This window comes from Cyprinus carpio, chromosome B22, assembly GCF_018340385.1.
Source record: "Cyprinus carpio isolate SPL01 chromosome B22, ASM1834038v1, whole genome shotgun sequence".
Taxonomy (NCBI): domain Eukaryota; kingdom Metazoa; phylum Chordata; class Actinopteri; order Cypriniformes; family Cyprinidae; genus Cyprinus; species Cyprinus carpio.
This window is the reverse complement of record NC_056618.1, coordinates 15,892,274-15,906,731: the sequence shown is the minus strand read 5'-3', so window position 1 is coordinate 15,906,731 and position 14,458 is coordinate 15,892,274. Positions and strand designations below refer to the sequence as shown.

The 14,458-nt window shown below is 35.8% G+C and overlaps 2 protein-coding genes across 2 annotated transcripts; one reads left to right on the top strand and one right to left on the bottom strand.

The window, feature by feature from the left end:
• The first annotated feature begins 780 nt into the window (after positions 1-780).
• On the top strand, positions 781-3,916 carry LOC109049977 (SLAM family member 5-like). The gene is made up of 5 exons (XM_042749519.1): positions 781-883; positions 1,446-1,796; positions 3,020-3,310; positions 3,400-3,543; positions 3,636-3,916. Exons 1-5 carry the CDS (start codon positions 781-783, stop codon positions 3,650-3,652), a joined length of 906 nt encoding a protein of 301 aa, XP_042605453.1. The 3' UTR covers positions 3,653-3,916.
• Positions 3,917-7,360: 3,444 nt separating this feature from the next.
• LOC109049968 lies at positions 7,361-12,296 on the bottom strand. Its single transcript, XM_042749518.1, has 4 exons — positions 12,096-12,296; positions 10,938-11,276; positions 9,101-9,449; positions 7,361-7,391 (listed from the first exon to the last, which is right to left on the bottom strand). The coding sequence occupies exons 1-4, from the start codon at positions 12,196-12,198 to the stop codon at positions 7,361-7,363; spliced, it is 822 nt and encodes a 273-aa protein (XP_042605452.1). The 5' UTR covers positions 12,199-12,296.
• Positions 12,297-14,458: the final 2,162 nt, after the last annotated feature.

The following is a 14,458-nucleotide window of genomic DNA, read 5'->3' as shown; positions in this document are numbered from 1 at the left end:
GCGGAGCAGGCAGTTCAGGAGGCTATGGCGAATCAGGCAGTTCAGGAGGCTATGGCGGAGCAGACAGTTCAGGAGGCTATGGTGGAGCAGACAGACTAGGGACACATGGTGGAACAGGCAGTTCAGGGAGCCATGGTGGGGCAGACAGTTCAGGAGGCCATGGCGGAGCTCATTAAGACAATGAAAAAAATAAATTTCTGTTACAGCAGCAAGACAGTTCAGGAGGCTATATGGCGGAGCAGTACAGTTCAGGAGGCTATGGCGGAGCAGGCAGTTCAGGAGGCTATGGCGGAGCAGGCAGTTCAGGAGGCTATGGTGGATCAGACAGACTAGGGAAACAGGACGGGGAAACAGACAGTTCAGGAGGCGAGGCAGACAGGCGGGACACAGAACAGTTCAGGAGGCCATGGCGGAGCAGACAGTTCAGGAGGCCATGGCGGAGCAGACAGTTCAGGAGGCCATGGCGGAGCAGAAGACTAGGGACACATGGTGGAAACTACAGGGACACTATGGTGGAAACAGACAGTTCAGGAGGCTATGGCGGAGCAGACAGTTCAGGAGGCTATGGCGGAGGAGACAGTTCAGGAGGCTATGGCGGAGCAGACAGTTCAGGAGGCCATGGTGGAGCAGACAGTTCAGGAGGCTATGGCGGATCAGGCAGTTCAGGAGGCTATGGCGGAGCAGACAGTTCAGGAGGCTATGGTGGATCAGGCAGTTCAGGAGGCCATGGCGGAGCAGACAGTTCAGGAGGCTATGGCGGAGCAGGCAGTTCAGGAGGCTATGGCGGAGCAGGCAGTTCAGGAGGCTATGGCGGGAATGCAGAACAGACTAGGGACACATGGTGGAAACAGGCAGTTTCAGGGAGCCATGGTGGGGACAGAAAGCATAAGAGAGGCCATGGCGGAGCTCATTAAGACAATGAAAAAAATAAATTTCTGTTACAGCAGCAAATTTAACCACACAGAAAATTAAATGCTTTGGGAATCTAGCAAAATTACCGTTTACAAAATCTAAACAAGAGTATTTTTTTTTTCAACATTGCACACCCCTAGTCAGAAGTCAAATATGATTGACAGCTCACAACACTAAATAAAATACCACTAGATACTGATTTCTAATCCAATATTTCGCTCTTTTATTAGTTTTCACACAAGCTGGACAATCATACTGGATCCCTGACCATCACAAACATGAGAATCTCAGACTTTGGAGTTTATCAGCTACATAACAATTATATTATGGGGATTATGTTCTTTCTCAATGTCCATAGTGAGTTAAATATCCGTTTCATCAGTTTTATCAGTTTATAATTTTTAATTTAAATATTCAATAATTAATCCACACAGCATTTTGCTTTTTTTGTGTCTGTTCTGTTGCATGATATTATTAATTGCAAATTTAAATATCTATTTACTTTTATAAACCATCTTAAAGTTGTTTAACAGTATTAATCTGTGACAAACCTTGTTTGTTTTGTGTGTGTTTTGGTGATCCAGATGAAATATCAGTGATGGAGGGAGATTCAGTCACTCTAAACAATCGTCTTACAGAAATACTGAGTGGTGATGATATTCTGTGGAGGTTGGAAAATGAAAATGCTTTAATAGCTGAAATAAATAAACAGACCGACAGCATGACTGTAAATGATGATGTTCTTGATGGGAGATTCAGAGACAGACTGAAGCTGGACAATCAAACTGGATCTCTGACCATCAGAAACATCACAACTCAACATGCTGGACTTTATAAACTACAGACCAACAAACTGACTGCGATTTTCAGTCTCACTGTCTATGGTGAGTAGGGGTGGCACGGTTCACCACACACGGTTCGGCACGCGCTCGGACCGCGGTTCAACTTAAATCTGACAAAGCATCTGTAATATGGTTTGCTATAAATAGCACGTAAAACAAACAGCTAATATATGTTTCTGTTGATGCATGCGCATTCCGGAATCCCAGACATTATAACAACAGCGATGAGAGAGAAAAAAAAACCCTGGAAAAATCATTCACTCTTGTTCAACGCTGGAATATGAGCAGTCATTTATTTCGTCATCACCCGGATGCTGATAGCGCGCGCACAGATGAGACTTGAACAGCACACGTTGATATCTGTGTTTAAACTAAACTCATTTAAGCCTTGCGAGTTTAAACATGTAAGAGTGAGCAAAATTCGCGCGCAGTGAGAAAAATTGTGCATGCGCTCACCCGAAGCGCGCAAACCCGCGCCTCAGAATCTGAGCAAGTATACAATAGCTCTGAAACATTGTGTTTAAATGGACAAATTCAGACAAAAATTATGTCCGTTTTGGTAAGTATCCTATAGCAGACATAGCCGGTTGAACGTAGGCCTACTGGATCAGTGCATTCTCTTAAAGTGACAGTCTTTATATTAATCGAACAGCAACAACAAAGAAATCACTCACTGCTCTTGATTAAAAAGCTTTTGTAACTTTAATGAGGAATAATCTTTAATTTATAGTCCAATATGCAATGCTGTTTTACGTTTGATTACTTTATTCAATTTCTGTACCTAAAAACTTATGCTAGACCTACCTAAAAAACAAAAACAAAAAACTGAAACTCACTGTTTATTGTTTGTATCTTTACTCTATTGTATTTATTTGTGCTGTTGCTTGTAGTTAGATATCATATTCTTCTTTTTTTATTAAAAAAGTATAGACTTAACATAAAAACCACACACAAAAACCAACAAAAAAACCAAAACTCAAAAAAAGTTAAACAAACCCAACCCTAGAAAAATATGAAAAATGCCACAAACAATGGTGAGTGTTTTATTGGTTTCATTTATTTATTGCAGCATTAAATTAAATCTAAGGAAGTATCTAATTACTTAGAATTACAAATCAGCTTTTTTTAGCTTTATATTTAACTTTCTATTAAATTGTTTTTAAATGCTCTTCTTTTGATCAGTCTCGGTTCCTCTTAGTGTTTTTTTTCACAAGCTTCACTATGTTCATTCATCTTCATTTCTCTTTATTCTCTCATGTTTTCAGCTTGTCTGCCTGTTCCTGTCATCAGTAGTAACTCTACAAACTGCTCTTCATCATCTTCATCACACTGTTCATTGTTGTGTTCAGTGGTGAATGTGGGTCATGTGACTCTCTCCTGGTACAAAGGAAACAGTGTATTGTCCAGCATCAGTGTGTCTGATCTCAGCATCAGTCTCTCTCTACCTCTGGAGGTGGAATATCAGGATAAAATCACCTACAGCTGTGTGATCAACAATCCCATCAGCAACCAGACTCAACATCTGGACATCACTCAACTCTGTCACACATGTTCAGGTACAGCAGAGCTGATATTAGTTGATGTCGGTGCTGATATTAACGTTTATTGACTGAGCTGATCTCAGTTTGATGTTTTTATTCCTCAGACTCTGTCCACTGTTGTGGTTCTACTGAAGCTGTGATCCGATTGGTCCTCTCTGCTCTGGTGGGCGTGGCTACTGTCATTCTTCTGGTTTATGACATCAGATCCAGAAGAGCTGAGCAAGATCAAGCACATCTTCACACATCAGGTACATGATTCATATTGTCATTAATCACAAACCGTTGTATAAATATTTGTGAGATTTACTAATTTATGGCTGTATGTCTTGATCTTTTTCAGGAAGTACTGAAATCTAAAGCAGCTCATGCTCTCTGCAATTTTAAGTGTCTACATTTTTAAAAATCAAGTTTTACTTTCTAGTACTTTATTGTTTATATTTCCCACATATGAGTCGAGACACACATATTTGTCTTTATTACTGCTGTACATCTGTCATATGTATTTTCTGACCTTTATGAATAAAGTTACTCACTCTGAGGTTCAAGAGTCTCTTCATGTTTTATTACATTTATGATGTCGAGCGCCTTCTGGAGGAATACATTATGTACATTTGAATGAGTTCAGCATTGCACTACATAAACACAGATTTACGGTATTTATTTGTAAATGTAGGCCTACATTATTGTTAAGCTCATACAGCTAAGAACATGATAGCTATTTATATTACTGCCCATTTTTCCTAATAGTATTATAAAATTATAAATGAATAATTAAAAAATAATGAGTGGAAAATAATTAATAATTAATAATCACAGTCTGTGAATGTTTCTCCTCTGGACAGTTCATCCAGCAGGAGAGTCTCTGTTTTTTTTTTGTTGTTTTTTGGAGACATGCACTAAAATATTGTTTAATGTTTTGAATGTACGTTTTTCAGTCATCTTCCCGTTACCTATGTTGTAAACATTTGAATTTCAGAAAACTTGAAAAAAAAAAGTGATTTTGTGGCTTGTTTTGTGTGGACTAGATATAACGTGTGCAACACACAGGTTTGCCATTTCTGATATGAGGCCTGTATCTGGTCCTTTTGTGGCTGACTTCTGGTGGCCACAGGTAGAACTAAAAGTGATCTGGATTAAGATCACTTTTAGGGAGAGCATTTTTAAATCAAATACTGTATAATTTATTTTTAGAGTTGGTGGTTCGGTTCTGCTGGGCCCTTATTGTGCCAACCACAGCAGTCGGGATTTTGCTCATTTTCAGTTTTTGTTTTTGCTCCTTAAAACACTTACAAACTCCTAAATACACTTTTATGTATGTCTACGACACTTAAACTGAATCTAGCTGTATCAGACCCATCTTTACAACTAATCCAGTCAAAGATTTTTACATTACTTTACCCACGTACCCAGCACTCTTCTAAACCCTCTTTTACAGAATGTTATTTTCTTTAATGGAGACCCAAAGGACTAACAAGACTTAACATTGAAAAATTTTAACAAAAAAAAAAAAATCTTTGAATAAAGTAGATGCAAGTCAGAAAACAAAAGTTGTGGATGTGATATTTACTTGAACATAAAAGGACTGATTTCATTTGATGTGCTATATTATATCCTTATGAACTTAAACACAAAATATATCACAATGTACATAAAACACAAGGTTTTCTCATTTACTTCTCAGGTCTAAAGCCAAACTGCAATGAGACAAACTCTTCCTGTTTAGTCAAATCTATTGTTAAAGTTTGCAAAACAAGACAAAAGTAGCAAAGTCGTATGAAAGAGTCTGTTCAAATGGATAAATCTTCTTTAACCGTTGTGCCCTCCTCATTTGGGAGTCATACATGGTCTTTGCAGGGTAAAAAGGATATTTTTTACACTAACATTGAGAATTTTTAACCAAAGTATGTTATACACGTTTCATTGAGACCCTAAAGAATCATATCAACTTGTGGAAAATGTGCATCCGATGACCATTTAAATCTTTCAAATTGTGCCAACTGTTTTGGTTTTACTGAAACATGATTTGATAGGTCAAAGATAGTGGAACATACTTGGAAACTTAAAACACATTAAAATATAATATATTTTAGGAAGCCGACCACACAACAAACAGGAGGAGTCCGAATCCAATAAATCCTGCAAGCAGGAAGGTTGAAACTAAAAAAGGAAAAGAGAAATTATACAGTATAGATTACAGTAAGAAAAATGTTAAGGTGTATAGAATCATTGCTGATTGATCTATTTTCCTGTAATCTCTTAATTAATTCATTTTGGGCATTAAGTTATGTGTTTTTGTGCAGTAATGTATATAATATTTACTTACCAGTTGCTCTATCCCATACCAGAGGGTTTCTCTGCCACACTGTAACAATTCCAATTAACAAAAGTTTAACGCATTTTATTGTTTAGGCTTAGATGAGAATACATATTATATTAAGTCTGCACAAATGTATTAGAAAAAAATCATTCCGCATGTGCACGAGTCTGAGTGACTTCGCAGGAGAAACACTGCGCTGCCATCTTGTCAAGTTCACACGTCAGGTAAGTCCCACTAAATAGTTATTTTTTTTTAGACTAAATTTAACGAGAAAATCATGCAACATATTTATATATATTTTTAGTGGACATTTAGAAAGTGTTCTATGAGTTGTATATCTGAAGAAAAGTGGGTAGGCCTATAAGACAGTGTATGTCAATTTCAGGTGTCAGGTAATGTTAAGTTAAGTCAAGTGGCACGGAATAAAATATTTTTCATTACTGAATTTATCAAAATGTATTTTTTAAAATCCTTTCAAATTAGCTGATATTGATACATTGTAAATAAAGGCATCATTTCATTTTTTTTTTACTTAATGTAATTTTCGTTCTCCAGTGTGTAGCCAAAGGTTTCATTGGTATTTTGTCATCATTGCAAGATTTCAGATGCAGCTGAGTCGGATCTTCCAAGGCACCAAACACTTGCATGTGACCAGACTTCTCCACTTCAACTACATACTGTGTGTACTTTCGAGACTAGAAGTTTTTTTTTTTCATTCCAGGTAATGTGTAAATGTTTAGAATTTTTACTACAATTATAATGTGCTTTACTGTTCTCAGTGGCATCTACAGTACATTCTTATTCCGAGGTGAATGTAGCCACCCAGATCCAGTCTGTATCCAGATCAGATGGTGGATCAGCACCTAGAGATGACCTTGACAGCCCTGAATGCTAACAGAGACCAGGACAACTAGATGAGCTCCAGCAACAGTTTCCCTTTATTGGAAGAGAGCTAAACTTGATGTCAACACTGAATCACCAATGAACTGACTTCAACTGGAAAAATGACTTAATGTCCTCTTGCATTGTTGACAAACTATTTTCCGTTTTGCCTCTGTAAAGCTGCTTTGACACAATCAGTATTTTCGTATGAAGTGCTATGCAAATAAAGGTGATTTGATTTGTTTTTATATACTGTAACACCTGTTTAATTTTATTTATTTATTTTACTTCTGCCTCATTTTAAAGATGTAATTGTGAACAGTAATAATATTTGTAAATGTTTGCTTGCTAACATTTTTAGTTTTTTCTTAATTTAAACAAAGTTTAAACTGAATTTTGCAGTTGTTTTATAGTTGTAATGTTTGTCAATTGGACCTTTAAAGGGATAGTTTGTATGAAAATTTTTACAAATGGAGATTTTTGTTAAATGTGTTTTTAGTGATAAACACCAGATAATAATTTTCAATATATATATATATTTTTAAACTATAGAAATGTTTATGTAGTTCCCCAGCAATTCCTTATGATGCCCAAATAGTAAATCTTAGTTGAGGTAACATAAAAAATAAAATAAAGAACAGTAAACAGTTAATTTTTAATTGACATAACTTCCTGTAGTCTTCTAAATGTTTGACCAATTAAAACATTTTAGTTGAATGGACTATAAAACTAGCTCACTAAATGTTGAGCCAACTAAAATATAACAAGTCAAATAACACTTTGAAGTCAGAAATTGACGGAATGTAAAATTTCTGTGGAACTTGTTACTAAATGTCCACATCGATGTGCAGTACACATGCAAACCGCTAGTCTACAGTGTCCACCACCATCATGCTGCTGTAACAACAAGAACACCACAAAAAAAAAAAAAGAAGAAGCTCCTCATAAAAGAATCATAACAGCCATGGCGGCAAATAAATATCAAATCATTAAATCATTATTTAAAACTACAAAAGGAGACCACAACGGAACAGGAGAAAATGACATTCTTTCCATCTCCACAAAGACCACGGTAGATCAGCATTGTTTGTCGCGGACAACTACTGATGTATAATGCTGTGTAGGATAATAAATGATAAGACACTTGTTCTTTGCTTTATTTTATATTAAAATACATTAAAGTGCACATAAACACACACAAAACTTACATATGGAAGGAGGGGTTCTTGCAGACCAATCACAGCACTTGCTGTCTGCGTAGAATTGAGGCGCTGTTAGATTTTTGGAGAGGTGCACGTCAGGCTACGCCGTACTACACATAGCCTATGCCGTATTTACACCTTTCACTTTCTATGACCAAAACGAATGCTTGAAAGATGGATTCTTTTTTTTTTTCCGTAAAGAAAACCATGACAACAATATACACTGAACAAAATTATAAATGCAACACTTTTGTTTTTGCCCCCATTTTTCATGAGCTGAACTCAAAGATCTAAGATTTTTTCTATATACACAAAAGGCCTATTTCTCTCAAATATTGTACACTAATCTGTCTAAATCTGTGTTAGTGAGCACTTCTCCTTTTCCGAGATAATCCATCCACCTCACATGTGTGGCATATCAAGATGCTGATTAGACAGCATGATTATTGCACAGGTGTGCCTTAGGCTGGCAAAAACAAAAGTGTTGCGTTTATAATTTTGTTAAGTGTAATAGTACAATAACAAATTAGCTTAAAGCTCCAGTATGTGACTTTTGTAATTGACCACAAGATTATGTAATTTTCCAACAATAACAAAGGCGAAGCTTGATGAGGCTATGAAGCAGGTGACGATGGGAGATGTCGTTTTTAATTCGTTTTCACCATAGCAATGTATCTAAATAGGATAAACGAATCATGATCACGGATGAGGTAATTTATTCGTTTTTGTATTACCTGTAATTGATTTGCTTACCTGTCTATCAATACACTTGCGAGAGCAGAGTCTCTGTCAAGTCCAAGATTTTCGCGCAGCTCTCTCCATCTCGTAAACGCCTGGCCGATATTTATCCTGGTTTTATTCCTCTGTATGTCACACAGTCTGCGTGTATCCGAATATGGACGCTTATGTTTTACTGGCACTTCAATACTCGCCAAAGAGTTATCGTGATCCATAACAACGACAATCAAACCATACGCGCGGCTATAACATAACCACCACTTCCGCATTTGACCATGTGATATTCCGGTGTGGTGGAACATCACATGGTCTACACCGGAAAAAAAGTATAGAGCGGACATTGCGTCACTGAGAGGCGACATATTTTTTTCGGGGATGGCCAGTTATTTAAAATCGGAAATTTCTCTGAAAAAAAAAATCTTTGGAGACTTTTGAGATATTGTAAGTACACAACTGGAGGAAATATATCACACTGCGCAAGTTATTTTCGGAAATTTTATTACAAAATTCCTACATATTGGAGCTTTAAAACATTTATTAACAAAACAAATAAGATGACTTGGAAGCATGGCATACACCACATGTTGCTGTGTATTTATGTATATATATATAATTTATTATGTTATATATTGACTAATAACACAAATGTTTCAATTATTTACTCACCTCTGACAGTGACATGGAATTTCTTGTATATGGCTGCTCCTTTGTTGATTTTCTGCATTGTATAAACTCCAGAGTGTGGTTCTGCTGTCTCTGATAATGAGAGATCCAGTCTGACGATCCAGCTCCAGTCTATCCTTAAATTTCCCATCATTGCCGGCATATGTTTCGAAGATTTTGTGCTTTGTTTTGATTTCACCTAATAGCATGCGCTCCTTTCCAAATATCCACAGTACTTCATCATCTCTCTGTAGAGACTTTGGGATGATTTTATTTTCATAAAGCAGATCAACACTTTCTCCTGCTTTCACTGAAACTGTTTTGATTTGTTGTGTCTTGGCACCAAATGCATCTGGGGGACAAACACAAACAGTACTGAAAGTGTTTGTCCTATACATATTGCTACATATGTGTCCGGCATTAGTTCACAAAGATTTAATCTTCAACAGTCAGTTTATTGAGCAAAATCACAACTCTAGGCATACTGTCTTAGTTAAACTAGGACACTTAAGTAGTTATTTATTAATTATTATTATTTATTTTTTTTAAATGTGCCTTAGAAAACACAATTACCGGTGTGCATCTTCAGACAGAACCATGGCACTTTTAGTCTCAGATATGCTTAAGTATGAAACCGGGCATAGGTGTACCCAAAATGCAAATTTTGAATATATAAATTAAGGGTTACACTTTATTTCGATAGTCCACTTTAGACATTCTACTAAGAGTGAGTAACTTTGCAACTACATGTCAACTAGCAAATAATAGAGTATTAGTGGACTGCTTAATATCTTCTAACACTTTCTTTGTCAACTTATTCAACTAACCCTAAACCTACCCCAACAGTCTACTCTGACATGTAGTTGCAAATAATGAGATTTAGTTGATATGTAGTTGACTTGTAGTTACAAAGTTACTTATAGATAGTACAATGTCTAAAGTGAACTATCAAATAAAGTGTAACCAAATGGAGTATATAAATATAAATTGGGTACAGGCCATGTCGTTGGCATAAGTGGGATTAACATTCAACCCGTTCATTTTAATAAGTATTATTTGTGATTTGACTTTTGTGAATGGGAGTTCCTCTTTGCTGTGTTATAAGCCGGGCTTCAGATGCTTTCACTTTCAAATTCTTGATCTTGGTGTCACGTTTTACAAGAAAAGATAATCGTCAGCTTAGCCTACATCTTTACACCTTTCACCTTCTAAGACTAAAACGAATGCTTGAAAGATGGATTCATTATTATATTTAATAAAAAGCACAACAACAACAACAAAAATACAATGACAAAATAGCTTATATAAAGTTTATTAACAATATTGAAAAAGACTTGGCATGGCATGCACCACATTCTGTACTGTATAAAAAAAAATTATAAAAAACTCTGTAAAAAAAAAGATATCAAAACAAAAAAAAATAAAATAAAAATCATAATAAGGATTTTTTAAAATAGTGTTTTCTATTTAACAAAAAATACAAATTTAACACGTTGAGTGATTGAACAAACCTATTATATTGTATGGGTCCCATCTCCAACACCAATGACTGACCACTCTGATGATCTCGTATCTGAATGGGAGCAAATCCCTGAACTAACATGAGCATACTTATGTGTCCAGGTTCCTGTGTTTCTCAGATTTATATGACACATAATGAACACATGGAAAATGGTCCTTTGTGTTCCCAAAGTCATACTTCTTAATTTAACATGCGACATAGGAAAGACCCCCATACCAATATTAATTCAGTGGTTCAGCAGTATTGATTTGCTGTTGGCACTACACAGCCAAGAATGTTTTAATTGTTTAATATTGGTACAAATGTGTGTTTACTCACCACTAACAGTGACGTAGAATTTCTTGTAAATGGCTGCTCCTTTGTTGACAATCTGCACTGTATAGACTCCAGAGTCTGTGGTTCTGCTGTCTCTGATAATGAGAGATCCAGTCTGACGATCCAGCTCCAGTCTGTCACCAAATCTCCCATCATCACCATCATATGTTTCAAAGAATTTAATCATTATATTGAATTCAGCTATGACATCGCCTTCATCTCCAAACATCCACTGTATGTCGTCTTCTCTCTGTATTTCAGTCTCACCAGTACGCAGAGCAACATCTTCTCCCTCTTTCACTGAAACTTCTTTGATTTTATATGTCTCGACACCAAATGCATCTGGGGACCAACACAAACTGTTTGTCCTATATATACCTATGTCCTATGTGTCAGGAATTAGTTCTCAAAGACAAGTTTCAGATATAATCTTTAAGTTTATTTAGCAAGAACAGAACACTAGGTATCACAGTTATGACTGTGAAACCAGGCCCTTATTTTTGCTAAACTTTTTCTTTATTGTTTCAAAAATATATGTGTTTGTCATGTTGAGTCAGATTTGAACAGGTACTTCAAATCTTTGAATTTTAAACATGTAGATAATGTAACACAACTAACTAACTAAATAAATAGCCTCTTTAAGTTAAACAAAGACAGTTAATTTTTTTATGACTTTCAATTATTATTATTTTTTTTAAATACACTCAAGTACACTGTAATTATATCAAATACAAAGGTTTATTTTAAAGTGCATTTTAAATCTGTTTTAATAGTACTAACTGAATTAAGCCAAATGCAAATGAAAGTGAAATGTAGTGTAAATGTGTCAATTTCGCTTCTTAAGATTTTTTTTTTTGTCCGTAATTAGCATTATTTGTGCACTAATAATTCTGAAAATGTATTTGGGTCTCACAAATTAACACTGAAGTCCAACTAATTCATTATATTTAATAACAATTTAAAATATCACAGGTTAATTGAATACCAAATCTACTACACGTTAATACACACACACACACACAAACACACACACACACACAAACTATATATATATATATATATATATATATATATATATATATATATATATATATATATATATTGTGTGTGTGTGTGTGTGTGTGATACCGAAATTTAGGGCTCAAGACATGAAGCTCTTACCGTTCAAGAGTAGTAAAAGCAGAACTATTTTTAAAGTATTCTTCGTATCTCGGTGCAGTTGTAAGTTTAATAAAGATGATCTGGATTTCATGAATTGCTCCATGTCTCCGTTTCTGATCCGCTATACGCGTCTCTGCGAGTGCTCGAAGATTTTCGGTTTCTCTTTTACGGTTATATCTGCATGTCAACATTTCTTGACGTTCACGAGTATCCTCGTGACATATCAACAAATGTTGGAGAAATTTCCCCGTGTGCTTGAGGCGTTATGTCTCTCGCAGAGTCTAGCCTCCGATAGATTCAAGAATAGAAATAAGCAGCGAACTTTAAAAGAATCACTTACAGTTGCAACGAACGAGGCTAACATCTAAAAACATCCAACTACAAATAATTTTATTAGCCTAATGAATTTTATAAATAACATTATCAATGCTAAAATAAAACAGGAACGAAAACGGAGAGCAGATCGTCTAATAACCATAGGCTTTCTTAAATGAAACTTTTTGCCCGTTTAATCAGCGCCTCTTTTTTTTTCTCCGCAGACGGCCAAACATTGACACTTATAAAATTGTGCAGGAATGCAATATTTCCTAATATATCCTACAGCCTGAACCACTGTAGGGAATCCTCCCTTATTATTTTGACTTGAACATTGTTCACTGTTTGTGTGTTTTTCTTGCTTCTGACAACCTATATGCTGGTCGCCTGAATTTAGCCTTTTCCTGGTTTTGAGTTTGGAAATGTAAGATCCGCAATAGCTTGTTGAATTTCATGGGGATAGATGTATATAAACTGTCATGGAAGTTGGAGGAGGATTGACATAGAACGAGATAAATGTCACAGTCCAGCTGAGTTTTGGATCAATCTGAATGTTTTCCCACATTAGTGTTCTATTCATGACAACAGTGGTGTATGTTCTTTATTTCATTGGAGCTTTAAAGTGGAACTAAAGAAATATCTTTTTAGAGTTAAAATGACTAACTCTGGATTTATTTTTATCTCTCTATAGGTGAATGGAGAACCTAGTCTTTATTAAGCTTGTGTTTTTAATTCTCAGACTCTGTGAAACTGTGATCCGATTGGTCCTCTCAGCTCTGGTGGGCGTGGCTACTGTCATTTATCTGGTTTATGACATCAGATCCAGAAGTTTTTAGATCAAGCACATATTCACACATCAGGGAAGTGTCATGTCTCATAACTATTTCAATAAGTTCTTAATCTTCATTTCGCTATTTTAATATTTTTTATTAAGCAGATCTTTTAAATAACAATGTGCATTACATGTTGAAAAAAACCACACAACCTGGGTTTTAACATCAATAGAAATGAATAAGAAAATATTATACAAATATACGAAACACTCTTAACACTACCCAAACCCAAAACATCCCATACACACACACAACAAATAAAAAAATAAATTTAAAAAAAATAAAAATTAATAATATAATAATTCAAATCTCCAGTGAAGGTGTTGTCTCAACAAAGGAGATAATAGGATTCCACACTTTATAAAATGAGTTAACAGAGTCCCTGATGGAGTGTTTAATTTTTTACCAGGTTGTAGAACAGGACATTAAGTCTTTGCAGCCACGAAAAATTAGAAGGGGGGCCTGAGGATTTCCAGTGCAACAGTATTCGTCTTCGTGGCCACCAATGAGGCAAAAGCAATAATATCAGCATGACGTTTGTTGTACAAGCCATCAAGGTGTTATTCCAAAAATTGCAATTATTGGGCAGGGTTTCACAGAGACATTGCGGAAGCCTTGACAGTGTATCAAAACAAGATGACCAGATGAATACATGTAGGAAGGTAATAAAATGTATGAGTGTGATCTGCTGGGAGAGCAACATCTATTGCACCTATCATCTTCTATTAAGCAGAAAGTTTCTTCAATTAGCTTTGGTGAAGTGAATTCTGTGAGCAATTTTAAACTGATAAGATTCAAGCTGTAGCACAAATGCAGACAGAGTTAATTTAGCTAGAGCCTTGATTCCACAGCTCCTCTGTCAAGCTCCAGTCCAAGCCTCTCTCTTCCCAGGTTTCCCGTTGAGTGCAAAAGAGAGGAGGGAATTGCGAAAAAAAAATCGTAACAAGCCATAAAATGGAGGAGATATGACCTATGCGATTTCGGGAGAGAGGACATTATATCTTCAATTAAAGTTTTCCATTGGCTGGTGAGGGGCAGGTATTAAAGTGTGCGTTAGCAAAGTCACGCAATGAAAGTAGCGGAAACAACTTGGATCTAGAATCACTCATCAAAATCGTTGAATGTACATGCTCATCAAGAAAACAAATCATGAACTTCTCTCGTGTGCAAAGTTGAATCTAAAGTAGAAGGAACAAAAAGATGGTTACAGCAAAA

Excerpts from the sequence above, each read along its gene's own strand:
- LOC109049977 (XM_042749519.1), top strand. The coding sequence starts at position 781 with ATGGCGGAGCAGGCAGTTCAGGAGGCTATGGCGGGAATGCAGAACAGA. Across the intron at positions 1,797-3,019 it reads TTTCAGTCTCACTGTCTATG|CTTGTCTGCCTGTTCCTGTC; the intron begins GTGAGTAGGGGT and ends TCATGTTTTCAG. Across the intron at positions 3,311-3,399 it reads ACTCTGTCACACATGTTCAG|ACTCTGTCCACTGTTGTGGT; the intron begins GTACAGCAGAGC and ends TTTATTCCTCAG.
- LOC109049968 (XM_042749518.1), bottom strand. The coding sequence starts at position 12,198 with ATGGAGCAATTCATGAAATCCAGATCATCTTTATTAAACTTACAACTG. Across the intron at positions 11,277-12,095 it reads GCTTTTACTACTCTTGAACG|ATGCATTTGGTGTCGAGACA; the intron begins GTAAGAGCTTCA and ends GTTGGTCCCCAG. Across the intron at positions 9,450-10,937 it reads ATTCTACGTCACTGTTAGTG|ATGCATTTGGTGCCAAGACA; the intron begins GTGAGTAAACAC and ends TTTGTCCCCCAG.